General features: G+C 47.2%; 1 protein-coding gene and 1 long non-coding RNA gene across 5 annotated transcripts in view; one reads left to right on the forward strand and one right to left on the reverse strand.

The window, feature by feature from the left end:
* Positions 1-10445, reverse strand: part of LOC119446117 (uncharacterized) — a 52844-nt gene extending 42399 nt beyond the window's left edge. The window contains exons 1-3 of one of the 4 annotated variants that reach the window (XM_037710468.2): positions 10186-10445; positions 4817-4878; positions 1762-1933 (exon numbers count right to left, since the gene is read on the reverse strand). In XM_037710468.2, the coding sequence (XP_037566396.1) occupies positions 1762-1933; positions 4817-4878; positions 10186-10292 (341 nt within the window). In that variant the 5' untranslated portion in view covers positions 10293-10445. Of the gene's footprint in view, positions 1-1761; positions 1934-4816; positions 4879-10185 lie in introns of those variants that run through there. The other 3 variants (XM_049663919.1, XM_049663920.1, XM_037710469.2) reach the window with 3 other exon arrangements.
* LOC125944084 (uncharacterized) overlaps positions 1-24432 on the forward strand; it is a 465938-nt gene that overhangs the window by 1629 nt on the left and 439877 nt on the right. The window lies entirely within an intron of this gene.

Raw genomic sequence — 24432 nt, forward strand, 5'->3', positions numbered from 1 at the left:
ACTCATAATATTTTTTTTACATTCCACCTAATTACCTAATTAGTCGTAATTAATTATTCAACTCCTCAACATATTATATTAGATGAAAAGCGGCAATGAGAAAGTTGTACAGCATCATGGAAAATTCAATACGTGCTACATAAGTGTTTTTCTGAGCGTGAAAGAAGCCCGCGAATACACGTAAAATTGCCGCGCGACTGGCCGCTCGAGGCACTTTTGGGCGTATTCGCGGGCTTCTTTCACGCTCGGAAAAACACTTCTTTGTTGCACGTATTGAGCAACAGAAAGCTGCATCAGGAGTTTTCAAGCGAAGCTTGTATTGCCTCACAAGTGTCGGCGGCGGTGGTGGTGTCATGCTAGAACCCTAGCGAAAACCTGTCAAAAACTCGCGTCTGGTTCACTTTGTATATACCAAAATTGGCATGGAAGGATACGAATGTATGACTAACATGACTGATCAAAAATATCACATACTCATCAGTTACGTCAAGATTAACGGTAATAAAATCACGTGTGGCACATACCCGCATTGGATATGCGCGTATGAGCCAGGGACAAGAAAGAAAGAAGAAAATAAATAAATGAATAAATAAATAAATAAATAAAACCCGGCTGCTCCCAGAGTAAAAGCCGGTGTGGAGAAAGCTGCGCAGGCGCGGGCTCAGTGACGCGCGCGACAAATCATGGTCGTTGGGTGTGTCGCGAGGAGGGAAAGGGACGGAAAGGGGGTTGGCGCGTGCTCCGCTGGGCTTCCCTCGCTTCAGATCAGTTTCGGCAACCTGATGGTAAGGCTTCGCATGGTGCGTTCCGCCGAGGAGCATGCTGCGTTAGAGCAACGGCGCCGCGAACTCTCTCAGGAAAGGGCTCGTCGTCGACGTGCCGATTCTAGCGCGAGTGCTTCCGAAGCCCAGGCGAAACATCAGCAAAGAGCCGCGAACCCCGAGTTGCGGGAGCGCGATGTTGAGGCTAAACGTCTGCGAAGAGCCGCTGACCCTGAGTTTGGGGCGAACAAAGCGGAACGCCTGCGACAGCGTCGTCTTGCCACAAGCTTCGCTTAGCCCCGTTTTCTCGACAGGGGAAGGGTCTGAATTTTTTAATGTTACTGTACAATTTTCTCATTGACACTTTTCATCTAATTATAATATTTGAGAAATGCATTATTAAGACTAATTGCGTAATTAGGTGGAATGCAAAAATAGTACGAGTATCTCCGAGAGTCGGCAAACATTACCTTGGTTCTGTCCAGCTATTGGATTTTGCATATATTTAAAGTTTGGCTATAGTTACGAGGGTCCCCCTGCATACTACGCCCGCGGGGTGAAAATAACCGTACCTTTTCCCCAATTTTACGTTTATTTCGGCGCAGTTGAAGTTCGGAAATATCCCAAAAGTATGTGATAAGTATTCGCAATTAACGAATAGTGACTATTCCATTCGAACACCGAATAGAATGGGACACTATTCGATTCGTTATTCAAAAATTTCGGATATTCACACATGCCTAAAGTTAATTATTCGAATTTGCATAATTACTTCTCAAATTACTACATGGAATCATGTTCAAATGTGTGGCACTGTGGTAAAAGTAATGCAGTGAAAATCATTTCATTATTTCAGCTTCCCTAATCTTCAGATAGTTCAAAGAAATTAGATGATAAAATGGGAATATATATATATATATATATATATATATATATATATATATATATATATATATATATATATATATATATATATATATGCAAGGTTCGGCATGCTTACAGCATATTGCCGGGCTTGTCGAACAGCAGAAAGGAATGGTCTTGGTGGTGCTCTCCTCCCATGTAGCAGTCGCCGCACAGATCGTAGTCGCAACATACTTCGCACTTCCAACGCGCCCCCATAATTCCTTCACGACCGCAGGCGTCACAGATGACACCTTCGAACTTCACAGCTGGAACATGAGAATCGACTTTTTGAAATCGCTTAGCTTATGCACATTATTGGAGAGTGTAATCTAGCTGTAAGCGTATCAGCATTTACCGAATACCGGGTTACTGGAGACGTGGTCGGCAGAAGCATGGTATGCTTGACGACGAAAATGTTTATTGCGAAAGCAATTACATGAACACTCCAGGCGAATTGCAGCCGTCGTCGACGGCGTGAGGTTCCGTACACAGTCCAAGTATGATCGCAGCCGCGCGCCGTATGCCGTAGGTACGAAGGAAAGCGTGTAAGGATGAGCTAAGAAGGATGGTAGTATAGTCGCGCGCGTGCAATGGAGGAGGGCGGCGAGATATGCGCGTGCCAAGAGGGGGGAGGAAGGTATAGCGCGCTTCTCCTCTTATACTCCGTTCGCGGCTGCACATGCAAGGCTGAGTGCAGTCGCGATGGTGTTGGGCTTCTGAGCACGAGGTTGCGGGATCGAATCCCGGCCCCGACGGCCGCATTTCGATAGGAGCGAATTCGAAAACACCCGTGTACTTAGATTTAGGTGCACGTTAAAGAACTCCAGGTGGTCCAAATTTCCGGAGTCCCCCGCTACGGCGTGCCTCATAATCAGATCGTGGTTTTCGCACGTAAAACCCCATAATTAAAAACTTTTTTGTGCGGTCGCGCGCGTCCTATCTTGGACGTAATCTGCGGTGGGAGCAAACGCTAGGCAACCCGAGATCGTTGATGGCTTGGTGTGCGCTGTGTTCTCATGCGGCTAGTTCGTGTTGAAACGAGAGGTAGCACGAAGGTAGCCGCCAGCGTTCTGACAGCGAGTGTATGCGGTCAGCGAGTGGAACGTGTTCATGTTTGCCTGTGCACCCGTGTCCAAACGTTTGTTAATTTAGCTAGTAAGTGAATGTTTACGGCAGTTTATACGGCCTATAAAACTGCAAACCTTACTTCGTGTAGCTGTCAAATAGTTTGTTATCGGAATCTCTGCTTCGCCTTTTGGGCGAAACTGCGACATTTATTTTAATAAGTTGCAAATGTTAACGATTATGTCCCTTCTTGCACATTACACCTGCATCTAAGAAAAATATGATCGCCCTAATAATACGTTCCCGTTAAAGTCGGCATTACGAGATGACACTAACAGCGTTCCACTTTGTTTCAAAAGCGATGCTTATAAAATATCCAGCCCCGCCCAGCTCAGGCCATTCGTTGATTGATTGATTGATTGATTGATTGATTCATTCATTCATTCATTCATTCATTCATTCATTCATTCACTCATCCACCCATCCACAAAGAGGCAAGCTAAATCTTTACGTTCACTTTCGTTATCGGCGTTGTCTTAATTGTATTGTCATGGCCTGAAGGACAGTTGTCTCCGTGAGAATTTTATGCATCAGACTAAATTGTGCATCGAACGCACTGGTGAATCAAATAGGGTACAAATCGAGGTGAGCTAGGATAACTTTAGTTCCATACGATGCTCTATAGATTGAGCCGATGCTCGATTGAGCCGCGATCGCCGGCTCACCCTCGCACGCTTTCACTCGCGTATACGCTTTCAATCGCCCTTGGACATTATGCGGAACCTCACGGCGACGACGATGGCGACGCCGACGGCATAAATGCACCTGAAGTGCCCATATAATTGCCCTCGCTATAAAAACGAAAAAACGGTCAATCCTTTCTATGTGGTAGTCGCACATGTTTCTTTGGCATAGCGCCTAACTCAGACCTCTAGATCGAAAGAAAAGCATTCTTAAAAATTAATTTATTGTCATAAGATTGCTAGTAATATCTGCAATTTATTTTTGATGTGCCACTAGCATTACATTAGTGCAGTTGTAATTTCAGTAAGATATTATGTATTAAAGATAAAATTGAAAACAGCATGCTTTTTGGGCAGCGCTCACAAGAGTAAAACGGCATTGTTATGGAGCAAGAACATTATATTATGTCCTTTTTAGGTTACGTATTTCTTAATTAAGTGTTGTCCTCAGTTTTCCCAGTGCAATGCCGTTTTCATCACCGATGAAATTGCCTCTCTACTTACATTTTTTTATAGATGGTAACCGAACAGTGCTTCAGACAGGACAAAGTCAGGACGACAGACGTGCCTGTCGTCTTTCTCAGAATAATCTCCTAAGAATGCACCAACCAGTCCAGTACAGCACACTCTAACCTTCTGAGTTCAGCATCGTAGGTAAGAGGACAGTCACTCGTATTCACTCGCCAATATATTTTCGGGGTTTATATTCACTCAAACTCACCTCCGCTCACACTCATTGGCACATCATTCACGTCTCCCACTTGCACCCCACACGTACTCTGGCCAACACTCACTCACGTTCGTGCTCGCTCACATGCACACTTGCTGGGCACCCACTGATGCTCATAATCGCGTCCAATCACAGTCACAAGCACATAGTCACGTTGGTACTTACGTTCAAAGTCGCTGTCACTGACATTCGTTGATACTCACGTTAGGCTGTTCTCACTCCTCTTCATGATCACGTACACACCAACTCACCGACACAAATTCATGACCATACTGACGTCCAGTCACATTTTTTGGACACTCGCTCGCACTCTAACGTCTGCGAAATTGGTGCACAGCGAGCGTGCTCACGAATACGCCGACCTATGCCTTTCACAGAATCCGCAGTATTGACTCTTTGCACATACATGTTGTCATGTGGAGCTTTGAGTTTCGAAAGTTCTCCAGATGTACTTAAAGTGCTGGCGGAGGAGGCGCCAGGCGCATCCTCAAACAGTTCCGAGTCAAGTGAACCAAAAGCCTCTGATTACTGGTGCGAATCGGCATAATGCGAAGCACAGTAGCCAGCTCATGTCATCTGAATGGCTCGTCCGTTCGCTCTCGCAATCTTACCTGAGTCCAAGCTACTTGCGCCTTCCATGTTGGGTGATCCTTGTCTTGGAGATACCACCACCCTGTACAGGTTAGTTGGTTGCGTTAAAAATAATTTGTTATGCCAGCCTTATCAACAAAAAGACGTGGCACAAGGGGAACTCTGATTCCTTTATTCAGACATTTCAAGCGAAAAAAAAAATGCTCTAACCACTCCGAACAAATATGAATGTATAACATTCACGTACAACGAAAGTATAACAACTAAAAAAAGTAGTTATACTGAGCGGTAAAAGCAAAATTTTGCAATTGAGAATGAGGTTGTGTTTTTACAAATATCAGTTATAAAAAAATTGTGCAGATCCCAGGCACAGTGGGAATCGAAGTTATGCGAAGCATTTTACAGGCAGCTGTTTATGCAGTATTGTTTGGTGTTCTGCAAAGCATTACCAGGCTGACCAATGTGTTTATGTAAATCCAGTGTATCTGTGTGTGACGCTAGTCCAATGAACTGGAATTAACACGAACGTGCGTGTGTGTAACGACAGCTACAAGACGACGACGACGACGGTAACGACGATTGCATGATTTCTACAAATGATCGAATTCTTGTGAACAAGCGGCAGGGAAGTGAGACATGGGTAAGAAACGCAGATATTGAATGCTCAGTGACAGCATTACTTGGTATCACTTAGAGGACCCAAACGGGTGACTTGACGGCGAAACTATAGCACAACGTGAAGCCCGTGCCCTTTTATAGCCAATAATTGAACGAGTGGCGTGGTCGCCACTCATCCTGCTCGATGTGGCCGAGCCGTGATGACGCTTTCATAATGGAATTTGGTGCCCCAGGAAAGAACAGCCTCGATATTTGATCAGGGGGCCTGATAACGACAAGAAGGGCCGTAAAATTCCGTAACGAGTTTCGGGAGGAACGAGGAGGTGGCGCGCGCGTTGCTGTTCAGCATTCGGAAATCTACGCGCGAGGGAAATTTGCGCTTCAATCGCTATCTGAACGGATGCCAATGCATAAATGCAATGGTACGCTTCAGTGCATAAAACGACGTTTCGTTGAGAAAGTAACTGGAACGCCAATGCATTTTTTTCCGCAAAGTTCGGGAATTAATATCTCGTAATTGGTGTCATCCTGAGAATTCGTTCCATAAGAATCCGCCTTGCCAACTCCATGGCTAGAATTTGTAAATTGCAATATGGGCAATAGGGTAATTAGTTAAAAAACTTAATTAGAGATTTTTTTTTGGTAATTGGTCGATTATGCACAATTTTTTGTACAAGTAGTGCCCGCCTATTCGAGTAGACCAGCTCACGAACTAGAATTGCGCTATCTGTCACAGGCAACCTTTAAAATTTTTGAAAGTGTTCGCTGAAACACCCGCTATTTCAAAGCGAAGGTTTCTTGGCGAACCCTTGCGGATATTACTGACCATGGCTGCTCGCTGGCTTATTTGGCACATACCATCAACAGGGGATGGGCCAAGAAACGGGCGGTACACTAATAATAAAGAAATGAAGAAATACGAGCCAATATAAGAGTTGTCACACTGCGTATAGCACGGGTGCCTGAGGGCCCTACGCGCGCGCGGTTTCCTTTATGTCAAAGACGCAATAAATAAATAGGCAAATTTATAGCATTTCATTAACAACTTCCCGAAAACTTCGTTTCACATCGTTTCACTTCGTTTTATTTATTTATCGTTGCTTTATCTTTATGAGTTTATCATTCAATTTCACATCTTGATTCTTGCACCGTTATTGCGCCGCAATCTCGATTGCTTCATGATTGCCCAGTGGTTGGGCCTAAAGTGTCCGTCACCGATGAGCGTCTGATAAATACATGATAATTATAATTGCGCTCTTCGGCTGTTCAGTTTTCTACTTCTGGGCGAAACTGGGCCGGAATTCACTGGGCTGCACAAATTGGCGGCGTCGGCTTCCTGCGTGTCTGGTACGGTATAGGACCGGGCGGGTCTGGTTCCCTCGCTTGTATATACTGTTCCCACGTATCAGCGAACAGCTCCCACTCGTCTGCTAGCCACAGAGTTGGTTAGTATACTCTGATACTTGCTTCGTGCGCTGTGCCCACGCCGTCGCGCGCCCGCGATGTTCTTTTAATGCGAAGTATTCGCAGGAGTCAAGCCAGTTTACTGTAAATGGTTGTCTACATTCAACGAGCAGAGCCTAGATGCGTTCTGTCACCGCTCGGAGGTGAATAGCGCATTGGAGTGACCAAGCTAAAGACGCGGATGTAGTCCAGCGTAAGGCGGACGCGACCTACGCACGGCGCAGTTACACTATACGTCGGCGAAAATTGCACGCCGTACAGTCTAGCGTGGCTGGCGCGGGAATAGAACATGGAACATGTCGTATCCCACGCCGGAGACGCTGGAGCAAAGTGCATCGTGCGCTAGCTTGGCTGACCAGCAGCATGCTGGCCTATATATACAATTCGGGCTCACTGAAGCGAGCGTGTTAAGTATGCGCGCTCGACAAACAACAAAGCGCTCGCTCGCTGCGCACTTGAGCGCTTGCGCGGCGGCAACAATTAACTGATCGCCGTGATGCTGCGGGCCACGTTTAACGCGCCGATCTATAGAGAGAGTAAAAACTTGGAGGACGCTTAAGCTTCGCGCTTAAGAGTGGAACGCGATAGCATGCAAAGATACCTGACTGCTTCTCACGCTTCCCGGCAATTGCAGCTTATGCAACCGTAATGTTTACCGGGAAACGCTAGCGGCGAATGCTATGTACGAAGGCGAGCTTTCTGGTAGAAACGCGGCCTCTTGCGTGGGCCGATCCCGGAGGTGTGCACAGCCCCCCCCCCCCCCCCCCCCCCCGAATAAAAGAAGACCATCGTTTTCAGGTTGAAGGTATCGTTTCGCACTTAATATTTCATTCTGAGAAGATTTAACATAAAGAGCATGCGCTGTCGGTATTTTGTTTCACAATATTTGTTTGTGGGTTGTCATTCTCAAAATTTCGAGGAATAACATTGTCAAGAATTCAACACAAGGTATGAGCAACCTTGGTGTTAGAACGGTGCGGTAATATAACCCGCACATACCGCATGTCATATAGCATGACGTGGCATATACATATACCAAAATATATATGGCAGTTTTTGCTCACGGGACGCCGACGCCGGCACCGGATTTTCTGCTACACGGGTTCCTTAACGAAAACTATCGCCAGGGGGCGCCGAAACGTACGCGACCGTCGGAAGCTTCGGACGCGCTGTCGATCGCAGTGCACAGCCGCTGTGAACAGTCGGAGAGAAAGCTTGAATTTTCTTGCGCCGCTGCGCCTAGCAACATGCAGCCGCGGCAGCTGCTCGCTGCCTGTACGATTGTTATCGACTCCTCTCAGAAGTGTTGTGAATGAAGCGTTGTGTGCAAACCTCGTCGAGGTCGGAAAACACCTTGACCAACGAAGTCTCACGGCGCAGCGAAGACAGGGCAAAACAGAACACAAAATCGAGGCAATTGTGCGCCATTCCGAAACTATGTCGTCTGCTCGTGAAAGTGCGAATTGCTGCAGCGGACTGACACGATTCGATTATAAAATGCAAGTGCCGAACATTACACGCAGCTGTCGTGCAAGCTCCAAAAGAATTTGTGCGATTTATTGATTGTGTTGCAACAGGTACGAGACGGCGGGGGACCCAAGGTGGCCCGAATGCTGCCAGCCGTCGTGGTTCGGCCTTTAATCCCCGACATCGTTTATTGCAGATCACTTGATCATTTTGGCTCTGTGAAGAGCAAGCGGTTCGCACATTCATTATCCATAATCGCGCGAACTTACTACAGAAATTACCTCGATCTCAACGCGGTATGATATTCGCTGCACTTTGGAGTTGCAGCGTGCCGAAACAATCCCTTCGATCTTTAGCACGTCGTAAACCTACTTGACGTTGCAGAGCTTCTTGCCTCTCTGAAGCGGCCTTGGGCTGAAGACGTTGTCTGCGTCCGAAATTTACCGGAATCCATAACGCAGCAAAAGCGAAACCGTTTGCTTCATTGTGCTCCTGTGTTTTCGGCAGCAGACGTCCACCTTTTGCACTAATCGAAACCGAGGGGCGCTCTGTAGGAGGAGCAGTTTAGCTGTGCTTTTGCAGCTCCACCTGGGCAGCCCGTCAGCCCCATATCCGCGCCTTTAACCTGCTTTAACCTTATGATGAATTCGCCATGAGATACCTTAGGAGTCGACTGATCAGACAGCTACCGCCATCTGTAGTAAAGGATGCGAAGTATAGCCCAAGCTTGGCACGGCCGGGCTCGAGGGGTCTACGCCCTAGTCCGGCCATGGTCTTGGCGCAAAATTCTCTTAAAGACGGCCAGACAGGATAGACTTCGGCCGTGGTAATGTTTCGCTTTGGCGGCATCGCATTCCTGCATAGATTTCCGCCGCATGTATACGCCATGGCTGCCGCGTCGCGTTCTCCTTCGTGACAAATGCAGCGTGCGGTTCCTGCCAGGCAGCGTTTCTGGCGCTGTGTCAGAAAGGCTTTCGTTCGTCCAATTCGACGCGTCCAACGTAGAGACGCGCGTAACGTCTCGAAGATGATGCATTACCGGAAATGATCGCTCGAGAATATCGCCCCTTTGCTTTTCATGCACCATCGCGGTTTATAGTATACTTATATAGTCATAACGAGAAAAGCGTTGTCAAGCAGATCTTGCACGGGTTAGTGACTGTGCTCGCAAAATGTAGCTTCGTCAAATGCAGTTTACATGCTTTGTGAGCGTTGGCTGGTACGCGTTGCACTTGCCTACTACGGCGTGGTGTACGCTTGCACCCTGAAAGCTACAGAGTTGTGCGTAGTGCACGGACATCGCTCGTGTTCGAGTGCGTGTTCGAGCACCCGACGGCCACGCAACGCGTCGGCAGTCTTGCAACAGTTCAGATCACGTGCGCAACGAGAAAGCATGCTGAGAGAGACACCCATCAACTTGCAAATGTTCAGCGAGCGACGCGCCTTGGCGCCTATGCGCAACTGAGGGATCAGCAGTCGAGTACGGTTCTGGGCATTTCGCCATGTCCACATCCCTACGCTCATCGCCAGGTGCATGCGTAGTACGCGTAGTCTGCTTAGACGCTATTTAAAGACTGCTAATAACAAAATTAGGCAGCTACCATCCCTACGGCATTGACAAGATTACATTGATAGTATATGCTAAACATTTATAGGCAATTTAGCCCAAGTGAAACTTTGTTGCAGTTGGCCTTTATACCACCTACAAATTAAACTAAACCGAGAATAGCTTTCTACAGGTAAGTTACCAGTGTACCGATAACGTGTAGAAGAGTCTTTCTGCAGCGTAACACATTGTTGAATATCCAAGACAAACACGCCGGCTGCATAGTAAGCTCACCTTCGGTGCGGAAGCCTGCTTTGCTGGACAGCTGCTGCGCCTCGCGACAGCGTTGTATTCGCAGCAGCTGTCGTGCCGGCACCTGGGATTCCCAGCGCGCACTGCATAAATAAGCGAGTTAAAAATACTGCGAAGAAAAAGGAACTACTGCTGTATCGGCGTATGCGATATGCCGGTCAACAATAAAGCACGTCGCTAACGTCCGTTATCTCGCCAGCGCGATCACGTGTACGGTGCCAGCTTTGTGCGCGACTATCAGCCACTCGACAATGAGGGGATGACTCAGATAGTGGCTGTGCGTTATTAAAGTTACTGATCCATTTCGCGGAGCAGTTTGTTCTAAAGAAACGAGATGGCACTTCCGGCGGCGCGCCGCACGCAGCCTCAGCGACAGCGCACGAATACGCAACCATTGCCGCTTCAACCTTGCTTCTGTACGATCAGCTGTCGGAAATGTAACTCAATTTTCACTAACACACTGTGCTCCAATCATGCTGGATTGAATCATGGGGATTGAAGACGTGTGCAGTAGTTGGCAGTAAAAATAGTGACTATAGCATATTAATGAATGGAATGAATCTGTGTGGCAAAGTTCGCGGACCGCTGTTGCAACGTACTCTCCGTACGTGTTACCGGCACTTCGATGTGTACGGCTTTCCTCGAGGATACACAAATTTGCTCATCCGCCAGCGTTGTATCGCTAACCTTCAAAGAAAGGGCTTCAGCCCCGGAACATCGCCATGAGTCTGTACCGCTCGTTAAACAATGAGAAACGGAGTAGCGCGGCTTCCTGCCATAGTAAATTTCGTGTACAGTATCTACACACATCTACCCCAACTGGCACGGAAACTTATGCCCGCTCTATCGCCAACGTGTCAAAAATAAGTGAATGGGCGCACGCTTGAATATATGCGCACTATATACGCACAATATATGACGAACTACACCGATAGCGCACGAATGGTCAAAGCTGAATGTTTAGTGACGGCCAACAAGAGTAAGCTAGTTACCAGCGATAATACATCTTTGCTACAACGTATTACAGTGTACAAAACAGCTACGTTTCAAGCCTTGTGCGCAGAAAGAAGAAATCTATCGGAATTAACTCAGCACATCCACGCGCAATTAGGCAGAAAATAATGAGATAGTGACCGGCACCAACGAACTTCACGGAATCAGAAACGTGACAAGCCGCTGCTTCAAAATATTTGCCAAATAAATAACGAAGAGCAAAACACGCTTATCCTGATTTAATTCGTGGGCGGAAACATTGGATAGCTTGCAATACATATTCAGTCCCGCTTTTAAAACAAGCACCATATACGCTGCTCGTGCCGTTTGGACACAGCCTGATCAGCTCCGAAAGTACTTTTGCATGTTCTCTGAAGCTTTGGCCAAAGCTTCGTGTCGTTCACCCAGTCACCGTCTACGATATCTCCCGAAATAGAGGTTTGCTGAGCCGCACCAGCGTCATATACATCCATTGAAAACACGGAGGCAACGGAGGAAGTTGAGGCAAGCAATGGACGTGTCACTACGAGATCCAAACATGGCAGCGCCCACGGGATCGCCACGAAGATAGTCAATGGGGAACCAGCACTGGAGTTTTGAGCTGGCACACCCTTGCGGACATCGCGCGGATTGTTTAATCATTCAGACAGAAGAAAATGACCAGCGGCGGTACGGTGAGAGATGTGCAAAAACCGTGAAAAAAAAGAAAGCTTGGAGGCCCTCGTTATTCCTGCGTGATTTATTGCCACAACTATAGAAAAGCCGTAATATATCTCTATGATTCTGTTATTTTTCGTGAAAACTACGAGCTTTAGCGAAGCGACGTTGGATTCGGGCAGGTGCGATCGCACGCCATTTGAAATATTTCTACAGCTTCTCCGGTAAAATATCCGTGTGCATTTTATTTTATTTAAAGCGAAAGTGGCGATGACTCTACAGTACAAAAATATATACTGATTTTTAGTTCAAGAATATATACAGCCGGAATTTTTTCGGGGGCGCTAAGAGTATAATACCAGTGCCAGCCGGCGTATATAAATGCCCGCTGGGTTACCAGCAGTGCGTGGTGCCTTTGACGATGCCTGGGGACAAAATGAAAAGGAAGAAAATGGCAACGCTAATCATTAAATTTCACAGCGAACAACAACGGTGAACACTTCGCGTTTACTGCAGAAATGGCGCATCGATTGGCTATGCAGCTTCTTTTCCAGGCAAAATGATGTCCACTAGAGTGAAGTGACACTTAATGGTCATTTTATTAAAAACCATGTCCACGGCCAAACGTATAGCAACAACGAGAGGTCGGATACAAGTCAAGTTCAGCTCCTGTGCATGGCTGTACCGACGGCGCACAGCGAACCGGCTCGGCCATGCTCGCTTATCACAGCTGGCAGCGCCACAAATATCAGCTTATCTTCTTCGTGTGAAATTATTGCGGAGATGGTAAAGCGGCAACAACGGTAAGAAAACATTGCTGCTTGGAAGCGTCGGCGGTTCGTTGTGAAGCGCCGTCAGCTATACAGATTGGAAGTGCACCGGAAAAGGCCTATCGACAATATCGATGGCAAGCGATCAGCGGTGTTGAGGCTGCCGGCGACGCCAGAGCGTAGCCGCGACCACTGTGTCGCTGAATGGCCACGTTGCTATGCCGCAGGGAGATCTCGCAGGGAGATACTATGTGTGACAGGCAGATCTCGCCGTGTACCATGCAAGGCAGGCCACCGTGGGCCGGCGGTCCGCGAACTGCAAACGGCGTGCGGCAAGTCGCCGTGTCGCTAACGGGGAAGCAACTTCAATTCCGGCGCCGTGGACATCAAAAGTGGCTCCAACGCAATCAACGTCACTCTGCTTACGAAGGAACTGTCACTATTTGCGTCTCGAATATGCAGAAATGGAACAATATGATCGCTTATTTGAGTTGCGACGACTTTAATAGCTTCTTTTCACTTGTTCGTGAATCATATTTCGCTGAAACCGTGGTGCCTGGCTGTCATGCAGTGATGAAAGCGTGGTGCAAGCTGCTAGTGCGTCTCTCATGCAGTTTTCTGCGTAATAAACTTCTAGGTCATTTTTCACAAGCAAATTCGTCCTTGATGATCGTAGCCTCTTCACTGTTTTCAATATTCACACCGAGAGGAACGAAAAAGAAGAACCGACCAACCTCGCTAAGGTTGCAGTATCGTAAAACGCAAAATCCCTCAGCCACGTGTTCGTTTGGGAGACTGTCTCGCTAATCCCGGCGCTGAGGGCCGTTTTTCACGAGTGCCCCCTAGGCAGCGCTGGCTTCCCCATAGCTGAGCGGGTTTACAGGCCAGCGGTCCCAGCGTGCGAGCGAAGACGCCATTGCGGATGTGCGGTACGCTGGGGCGTCCCGCAGCGTGACGCAGCGTGACGCAGCGTAACGCAGCGCACCGCAACGCTGGGGCTGCAAGCACGCCGCTCGCTCGCTCGTCTCCTCTCCCCAGCGGAGCGCGCGCAGCGGACCAGCGTTTTTGCGAAACAAACAAGGCGACCACCGCTAGCACGAGCAGCAGTGGCATGTCGTCGGCGTCGTTTTCAAACGTGGCTCTGGTAATATGAAACCATATAATTAAAACAAAGACGTATTTTAAAAAGATACTTGTAGCCTAATAAAAGCACAGGCTTGGCTTATATTCTTTTAAGAGTAACTCGAACCTTCTATAACAGATGGCGAAGCAAAGCGACCACTCGATCGACCGACAGTAACTTCGACCTTGTTCGAAAGGTGGTGCAGCAAAGAGCTTCGCTCTAGGGAGCCTACATGCAAAGCTGATCAGTACTGCCTCGACAGTACTGCCTCCGCGTCTGTGAGGTAATCCATGTTCCCGTTAATTTGAGAGGCATCAGGATCCGGTTGCTGCAGCAGATCCGTTCAGAGCGCTGGGGCTTGCGTGACACCAGCTCTGATGACACCGCGCTTCTTCCGCATTTGGTCCGAGTTCGCCATGGCCGTAACGTAAAGGGAAGTCTCCGAAGGGGTGGGTCCCGGGGTTCGGCACCACTGTTGTAGCGAAAGAACTGGTCCGCAGATGTGAGACGGAGACGATCGTTTATTCCATTATTGAGGCGAAAACTGACCGATCCCTGCCCGCGCGCCTGCGCACAGTATTCGAACCCTCGTCACAAGGGTTTCTCAAGGGCTGTCCCACAAATGCACTGGGCATACGCGCTTTTCTATGAACGACTTTCACGCCAACGCTTTAGCGAGCTGCGCCATGAATTCGCTGGGTATGTGCCGCTTTTCAATGAACTTCTCACCAACTTTGGTCGCTGAGCATTTGCCACTGAATGTGCGGCAAGTGAGGGAACCATTCTCAGAGTTCGCACGCATCGGCGCGACATGCATTTCGGAGGCCACGCGCAGTCTCCATGGTGACGGCGCTAGATGGCTCCGAGTGTTCTTAGGGAAACGCGAAAGAGGAATACACGCCTGACACATAACTCGTTTCGACGGTGGCAATACGTTGTGTCGCCGTATTGATTCAAGGCTACATGCATTACCATTAATAGCCATCGTGAGATGGGGTTGTGTCGCAATTTTTTTCTTCGCCTCAGAGTACCTGCAGCACATTTAGCCTCTCATCACACCTCTTGCACTCACCACAAGACTGGTCGTGTGGCGAATGCTCGCGCCCAGGCTTCTGGGAGGTGGTGGTACTCACTCTGGGCAGGTCAAAGTGTGGTCCCAGTTGGACGGGGTCACGTGAACCTTCTCGTTGGGAATGAGTACACTACCGGTGCGGTTGCGGGCCTAATTGTAAGATGGGCGAGTCTCTCGAAAGAAAGGCAGTCCACGGCTGGCTCCGAGTCGTATGCGCTTTCGCGATTCGCGGATCTCGGGTAGGTGAGGGGCCAACACGACACACTACCATCCAATTTTTTTAGAGCGCAGCTCTCAGGCTTTTAGGCTCTCGTCCTAGATTATAACTTCACTTACTTGTTTCATTTGTTTATTTCAGTAGTCCTCGAAAGCGTTACACGGCCGTTGACCGCTATGTCTAGCAGTGTCTCGAGAGGATAGCACGTCACATCGAGTTAAGATTTGAAGAAAATAGGGCGCATGTTATGTGTAAAGCGTTGCCAAACTTTAACGCTTCTGGCTTATTTATGAACTTTCCAAACGATTAATCAACCCTTGTTTTCCGTCTATCTTCATGCATTCTACGACGCACAATGTACTTGGCGAAACAAACGAGTTACCCGGTTATAATTTGGTGGAAATATGGCGACATTGTACGGGCGATGTGACGGAAAAGTTCGAAATGTATTGGTCAGTTACGGCTTTTGAAGCAAATCACACATTTATGCACATCGACGTGTTATAGGAACATTTTATAAATGGCGCCAAATTAAGGCCGCTGTCCTGGAAGAACTATATTTGTGAAAAAGTTCAACCACGTTCTCAAAGCTACTAGCATAATCTACGTTCCTAACACCAGTGCTTGAGTATGCTAACGCGCTTTGGTTCCTTCATTCGCTAACTATAGTATAAGAATACTAGTAGAAAGTGTAAGAGTGGGGTTGAATATTAATATGCAGAAGACAAACATAATGGTCAATAGCCTGGCAAGGGAAACAAAATTGAGGATGGCCAGCCAGCCTCTAGAGTCTGTAAAGCCCTACGTTTATCTAGGTCAATTACTCACAGGGGACCCTGATCATGAGAAAGAAATTTACGGAAGAATAAAATTGGGTTGGAGTGCACACAGCAGGCATTGCCAAATCCTGACTGGAAGCTTACCACTGTCGTTGAAAATAAAAGTGTACAATCATTGCATTCTACCGGGGCTAACATATGGGGCAGAAGCTTGGAAGTTAACAAAGAAGCTCGAGAACAAGTTAAGGACCGCACAAAGAGCGATGGAACGAAAAATGTTAGGCCTAACGTTAAGAGACAGGAAGCGAGCGGTGTGGATCAGAGAACAAATGGGGATAGTCGACATTCTAGTCGACATTAAGCGGAAGAAATGGAGCTGGGCAGGCCATGTAATGCGTAGGATGGATAACCGGTGGACCATTAGACTTACAGAATGGATACCAAGAGAAGGGAAGCGCAGTTGAGGTCAGCAGAAAACTAGGTGGGGTGATGAAGTTAGAAAATTTAGGAAAGTAGCTGTTACTTAGCCACCATGACTGTACGACACGACTGCGACTTCCCTATACGACTGCACTACGACTGCGAGTGGACTAACGAGAATAAAAACAGAGGTCGTATTCTCAATCGATCACTTTTGGGGAGGTCACTTTCAGTGCACGCTGAGTGGCCGAGAAAGAATTTGGTAGTGTGTGTGACGATCGCGGTGATGCACGTTTCATCTGCCTTTATTTCACGGCGGATAGTTTCGTAATGCATTGACGAGAAGCATGTTACTCCGGTGAGTCCTTCTATGTTTCTCTCGTCCTTTCCGAAGAGTAGGCAGGCGTTGTGCCCCTTCTGGTGGCAGTTGCCAGCCTTGCTTCTCGCTTTCTCTTTCCTATGTATATGCTTTCAAATCAAATAATAATAATAATAATACTCCGGAGAGACATCTTGTCGCATCCCTGGACGTTGCATCACGCAGTAGTGAAAGTATGGCCGAATGCGACCGATTCAGAATGTAGCCACATTGCACAACGTGTAGCCACATCGCAGCTACACCGTATTCTGAGAAAGAGTGGTGTCATTGCTCACAACCTTCCCCAATCTGTAGTGCTGATCCGTCCTTCGATTACCGTACTTTTCGACGATGAAAGGGGTGTTAAAAGAGGCCGCCGTTTGTAGCGCCGCCTGTTGCCAGAAGCGTTTGATACGAACGCCTCGCGACAGCCTCCGAGAGCTTCAAGTTGGCGAACGAGTGCCGCGAATCTCGGAAACCATGAACACACTCCAAGGTCTGTCGCCTGAATGCGCGACTGTGCTGCAGATGCCGATTTACTGCCATTGACAATACTTATGAGTGGGACACATTAGTAAGCATCATCGTCGCTACAGAGAAAACAAAAGCAAGACATTTAGTTAACTCTCCCCATCTAACACAGTACCGTGCCTGTTATACGTATTATCAGTAGTCCCGGTAGAGTCAACTGTGGTGCGTGGAATGAGGAGGAGCCATTTTCCTGAACGTCAAGGACTTGGAACAACCGAGGAGCACGTTTTAGGTTTTAATACAGCCGGTTAGAAGAGTTGTTGCTGAGAATAGCTATTAACGCGCAGTCTTTTCATTTAGTGGGGGTCGGGAGTATTTGATGCTATATAGTGGGTGCGACTAGTTTCAAATGACGCGCCGCCGATGGCAGCACTTTGTCTGCAAGTTTTAGCATGCGGTGGCGCTAGTTGTATGGGTGCCGGTATACAGTCAATGGCTCCTGTCACGAATGCGCCACGTTTTGACGTCGACCTTCTGCGGCTAACTTAAAGTAAATAAGAACAACGACACACGATGCACAAGATCTTCTGAGCCGTGTCCCTAATGCATTTCACGTGAAAAAAAAAATCAATGATTTCACTTGCTCTGACCTCATTTATTGCAACAGCAGCATTTTCCCGCATCTTATTTGTTTGTTTGTGCTGGCGGCCTGCCTGCTTCTTGAAATAATTGCGCTCACCTCCTACGGGGAATTAGACAAGAACACTATGGTAATAGGGTGCTTTCCTAGGAGAGAATGGTGCGGTCGCATAACATTTTTATGTTGAATAGCGTTTGTAGAAATTATACCATTTGAAAGTAATTAGAGTTGTGTGATAGTACAGCAAGAACATTGTGCGTCAGATAAGTTCTGACCTTTCCTTCTTGTTGATGGAGCGAAACTTCTTTTCTGTATTACACAGTAATGCAAAGTTTGAAATTCAAAATATGTACATGAGCAGAATTTAGCGCTCTCAGACGCCCCCGGTCTAAGTAGGCTATATATGTTTAGGTAAAATGTGTAACTTTAGAGTCTTTTATTCGCAGTCGTTTTCCCAAACGCTTGCGCTATTTTTTTTGCTTTTTGAGCGCGTTAGTTTAACATATTACTATCTAAATATGATGATGATGGTGCAACATGTTCATTTTTTATTGTTTTGTGTAAAACAGTCAGATTTCTTTGTTTCCGTTGTTCAATAGGACAATGTTCAAGCACTTATCTGCCCGACGTGACTGCAGCGTAGCATTTGAGAGGAGCTTCAAATTTGAAGCCTCCTTACATCGTTTCTTTTATTATTTTTTTTCTGCAATTCAGTTTTTGTGTAAATAAGTATTTAGGCCGCAAGGTGGGGAGCCAGTTGTGTTAAAGGCTTCATGCTTCTTAAGTTCGATAACTCGTTTCGAAGGTTCCGCCTGACACCTTCAAACAGATTCCGAGGCCCAAACTTCTACTACAACTGATGTCAGAAGTGCAATGACAAAGTGCCACGTACGAAGTTTCAGTGATTTCATATTCTGCGTACATTTGCAGTACTAATATACTATATGACACTTAGCGCCGGTGAATACTGTGAGCTACAGTGGCGCTTTCGCTGCTACGTCGCGGTAGGCATTAGCGTTATCGATAATTTTGACGTTGTTTTACAGACAAGTTGCCCAGCGTGTAAAACGGCAGCTGCGCCAACCATCAGGCACTTGCTGTGGGAGTGCCCAAAGTATGCCGCCCTCCGACGGAAGCACCGGGGGCATGTGGCCAGCTTCGAGGAGTGGATCCGTCCCTCGGCGGAGGCCGACAGTGTCCGGCGAGCGATGTTCGCATTTGCTGCGGAATTGGGAATTCTCCACATGGTGTAACCATGCAGGTGAGGCATTCCTTGGTGGCTGGCCCTGTCCTCAACTCCCAATTCCTCAACTTCATTACCCTCAATAGGCCGATGAGCCATCACTCTCTAAAGAAAGCTTTACCACCACCACGCCATCAACCTTATTTTCGGTGCATCCTCTATTCTGGGCACGTGCCGACTGTGAGGATTCTCATCATCATTGTCATGTACGCCTCCTTTGTGCCGCGGACGTTTTTTTGACGAGCAAGACAATGAAGAATTGCACGACATCTCTGTTTGTTAAGAAGAACTTCTATGTGATGCGCATAGTGTTATCCTCGTCAGCTACAGTACATTCCTTTCTTTCTATTGTTCAGTAGGATCAGCTGTCCAAACACTTGTGGGAACAGAAGACTCGGAACAAGTAACCATTTATTCGTCGGGGCAACTACGCTGATGTTGCGGCCATGATGTTGAGCTTCTTCTTCTTCTTGTTCTGCGGACGCCAATCGCACTATCCACTACATGGCTCCCCCCCCCCCCCCCCCTCCCCTAGCGATGAAGGCATTGCCGTCGAGCGGTTTATCTGCTTCAGATGGTGTTGACAGCGTCCATGTGAGCTGGCTTCAAACGGTCTATAGATATCGTCTCTTCGCGTCGGTTAACAAGGAGAGTGAAGTATTTAGGATCGCGCTTGAGGACTTTAAAAGGACCGTCGTAAGGTGCTTGTAGTGGAGTGCGAGTGGCATCGTGGTGGATGAAGACATGGCTAGTATGAAGTAATGCAGGGCTTATATACACGGTCTTGCAATCCTGACGAAGCGGTGGTGGTACGACAGTAGCCATAGTGGTTCGCAGGCGGTCGGCGTAAGAGTGTAGCTCAGCTGATGTCGGTTCTGAGGCAAAGAACTCGCCGGGTACGCGAAGTGTCGTGCCGAAAACCAGCTCTGCGGATGAACACTGTGTGTCTTCTTTCACCGCGGTGCGAAGACCTATAGTAGAACCAGAGGCAGGCGCTCTGTCCATGGAATTGTTGAGTCCTGCGCACGCAGTGATGCCTTAAGTTGACGGTGGAAGCGTTCCACCATGCCGTTGGAACTGGGGTGGTAAGCCATAGTTCGTATGTGTGTTACGCCTAGAAGGCGGGAGAGAGCCCGAAAGAGGGACGATTCGAATTGTCTCCCTCGGTCTGTCGTTATGGTGTGTGGGACGCCATAACAAGCGATCCAGGTGTGCACAAGAGCCTGTGCAACACACCTATACCTGCCCGACGTGACTAGAGATCTAAAATTTCATGAAATGTTGAGGGGCCGGTAAAAAAACTGGTTTCTTTCATGTTTTTTCCCCCCAGAAATATACAAAAAAGATTGAAAAAAAAAAGGCGATTGCGCACATAGCCGTGAAAAACCCTGTATCGCGCTGTTGCATCGCGATGTAGGAATAGGCTGGCATCCAGTGTGCGAAAAGACAGCAACCTTTATTTGAGGCTCGATTATGTAGCCAGGCCAGCACGTCTGGCGAAGGAAAAGAGGAAGGACACGTCTTGCGCTGAGTAACCAAAATATAGAACACGTTGGCGCATACCTTGTCACATGGCAATACAAACCGGACACATTTATTTCTTTAAAACAGAGAGGGATATCATTGTTCATTATTGCATCAAGTCCCAGCAGAGCTTCTGGGTTCAAAATCTAGGCACGTTTCAAGTCAAGGCATTGATTTCACATCAAAGCGTCAAGACCGACATTTGTATCAATCTGTGTCAGATTCATTGCCGCTTGATGCGTCAACGCTTCGCTGTGCAGCGGACGAAGACTTCCGGACATTGAGGTTCGAGTGCACGTACACAAGTTTTTGCACGCGATCCGCTGCGAGCCCGTTGCGTACGGTCGGATCAGATTAGAGCACCGCGGTGTCACAGTCACTTTGAATCAAGATCGCGCCCGATACAGATCAAATTTCCCAATTTCGATCAAGCATGGTCGCTGCTACACGGTCCAACAATCCGAATCGAGTTAGTGTAGCTAGAGGTTTAACTCACTCGGCATGACAATGCTGACGACAGCGTTTTAAAAAGACACTTTTAGATACGTCGAAAGGAGTCGCATCGCTACATAATTCCGCGAGAAGCTCTGTTTTTTTTTTTAATTTCAATGCTATCCTGGTTGACAAAAAAAAAACGAAAAAAACTTTTTTTCTTACGGAATGTTCAATTTTTTTTTCAACCGCTTACATCTCTAGACGTGACTGCAGCGTTGAACTGGAGAAGAGCCTCAAATTTGAAGTCTCCTTATGTCGTTCTTTAAATTCAGTTTTTTTTTGTGTAAATCAACATTGAGGCCGCAGGTGAGCAGGCACTTGGGACTTTCAAATAGACTCCGAGGCAAACGCTTCTACAATTGATGTCACGAGTGAAATAACGCAGTGCCACTTACGAGGTTTGAGCAAATTATCTTTTTCTATACATTTTCTGTAGACTATTCTATTCCGAACTTGGCGCTTGCCAATATGAAAAGTATTGTGTAAACTGCGCGTGACGTTGTCGCCGCGACGTCGCTGTTGACGTTCACGTTGCTTTACGTCATCAACCTTTTTCTCGGCGCATCCTCTATTGTGGGTATGTGTCATGTGTGAGGCTTATCATCGTCATTGTCATCTACGCCTCCTTGGCGCTGCGGACGTTGTTTTCACGAACATTATGACGAAGAATTGCACGACAACGCCATCTTATCAAGAAGAATATCTCTGCAATACCCATGATGTAATCCTCTCCATCACAGTATTGCTCGTTTTTCCCTCCGAAATATATGCACAGGTGTCACTCTCCTCAGGGTCTGTGTGGGGCGCGAATTCTTGCACTAATTGCCTGGCACTAATCCTGCGCGGAAATTCACTGAGACTGTGGGTCGTGTTAGACAGGTGTTCGGGAATCTACCTGATCCGCCAGAGTGGATCAACCTGTTTGATGATTTGATAGTGCTCAGGAAGTTTTAAAGCGTGTGAACCAGATTTTAAAGTTGTGTAATTGTTCGTTCAGTAAAAAAAAAAACGCAATAAAGAAAAAGAAAAAGGTCGGTAGCTTGGGGCTTAGCACGCTCAACTCCCACGTGCAAATTGCTTCACTTGCATGGATTCAGAGCCAAGTGGCGGTGACTGTGGAAAATATTTTTCTCCTCGCTGTGGCTATGGCGAAGGCCTGACGACGATAATAATTAACGCTGTGTGTCATCGATGATGACAACGACCGTTGATGAAAAATGGACGGTTAGACCGAATGAACATAACAGATAGAGAGAGAGAGAGAAACAAGGGAAGAAAAGGCAAGCAGGTGAACTAGTCGCACGCCCAGTTTGTTACACTTCGGGGGAAGAAGGCGATTGAAGGGGGAATAAAAAAAAAAGAAAGGTAAGAAAATGCACAGAGTGTCGCCTAAATTTGTACGGAGGTGCACGTCATAACTACAGTATAGCTCCCTGAGGTTAGTTGACTTCAGGAACATGAGATGGGGCAAATGACACCAGAGAACCATGTACGCAAACATTTGGCACACGTTCTTCAATTGCAACAAAGCTACGAAGCATATGTACCAATCCGGCGAACTGTGGGAGGGGCGCCTGTAAGCTGGACTTCCCTATGCATGTCCTCAGTAAAAACGGGGAATGTAGAGCCAGGTGTCCAGTGTTCCCCCGCACTGCATCTTCACTGCATTTTACAATATAATGCAGTGAAGGCAGTCCCAGAGACGAAGCGGATAGCGATTGTAACTTTATTACTAGTCTCTTTCTTTGTTTTTATTGCGTACTAATTATATGCACATTCCATGCGCATTTTTGCCGTCGCCGTCGCCATGCTGTTCCGTATAAAATCCAAGGGTGATAACACCGTCGCCGCGCGCCGTAGGATGTCCGGCAACAACTGCGCATTGCGCGGCCTATCTTAAGATATCCTAGATATCTTAAGATATCTGCGTTGGGGGCAGAATCTAGGTGCGCCGACGGCTCATACCTTTGTGGATGCTGCCTTCTCGCCGCTCAGTTTGCGATGGAGGAATAGACAACACGAAGGTCCCATTGCTGGCTGCTGCTGCCAGCCGCGCATCCTCTCTCCAGCGTTTTGACAGCGAGTGTCCGCGGTCATCGAGTGGTATGTGTTCATGTTTGACCTGCGCGCGCTTACACCATGCTTGTTAATTTAGTTAGTAAGCGAATGTTTTCAAGTTGATACGGGCGATAAAACTACTATTATTACTTCGTGTACTTGTCTACTAATTTGCTATCGCAATCGATGCTTCGCCTTACGGGCGAAACTGCGACTTTTGTTACTCCTAAATAAATAACTTTGGTCCTACTTCCATAGTAATGTTGCACTCTGTCGTGGTATTTAGTGCATTGCTTGCCTTTTTTTTCATAAAGAACACAAACACCAAATTATGTCTTCATGTATGACACAAACCAAATTTTTTTACACAGGTTAGAAACTCAACACATCTTCCTTCTATCAGCACCGAAATATACTCGTACCTAATGAAACTATCAGAATTAAAATTAGCCTTATTGCGCTATTCAATTCCCGGTCTCGAGCATTTTCGCGGGGGTTAATTAACGTATTTTCCCCGCTACTGGGATTTTCTGAGCTTCGGCAACTTCTCGTACGAAGTGCTCTGTTTTCGCTTTCAATAATTTGTAACGGTATGCATGGGTTTAGAACATTCAATAGAAATTGTTGAAGTGAGGCACAAGATGTCGAGCATTCATTCATGCAAAATGTTCGAAGTGAATGGAATTATGACGAGCTAGAAAAAAAAGCAATAGAAAAATTGGAGGACGCTTAAGCTACGAGTGGAACGCGATAGCGTTATCGGGTCCCGTTCGCATCGCATTTTTCTTTACTCGTAGGCTTCACTGAAAGACACAACGTGGGAAAGCCAGCTTACGAAGACCAAGCTTAAACCGATCTCTTTATAAAGTCGGCTTCACATTTAAACACAAATGCATTGCTGGGCCTACGGCAGGTATTGCCAAATCCTGACTGGGAGCTTACCACTGTCATTGAAAAGAAAAGTGTACAATCATTCTATTCTACCGGTGCTAACATAGAAGGCAGAAACTTGGAGATTAACAAAGGAGCTCGAGAACAAGTTAAGGACCGCACAAAGAGCGATGGAACGAAAAATCTTAGGAGTAACGTTAAGAGACAGGAAGAGAGCGGTGTGGATCAGAGAACAAACGGGGGATAGACGATATTCTAGTTGACATTAAGCGGAAGAAATGGAGCTGGGCAGGCCATGTAATGCGTAGGATGGATAATCGGTGTACCCTTAGGGTTACAGATTGGATACCAAGAGAAGCGAAGCGCAGTCGAGGACGGCAGAAAACCAGGTGGGGTGATGAAGTTAGGAAATATTCAGGCGCAAGTTGGAATACGCTAGCGCAAGACAGCGGTAATTGGAGATCGCAGGGAGGGGCCTTCGTCCTGCAGTGGACATAAATATAGGCTGATGATGATGA

Source organism: Dermacentor silvarum, chromosome 3, assembly GCF_013339745.2.
Source record: "Dermacentor silvarum isolate Dsil-2018 chromosome 3, BIME_Dsil_1.4, whole genome shotgun sequence".
In the NCBI taxonomy this organism is placed as follows: Eukaryota; Metazoa; Arthropoda; class Arachnida; order Ixodida; family Ixodidae; genus Dermacentor; species Dermacentor silvarum.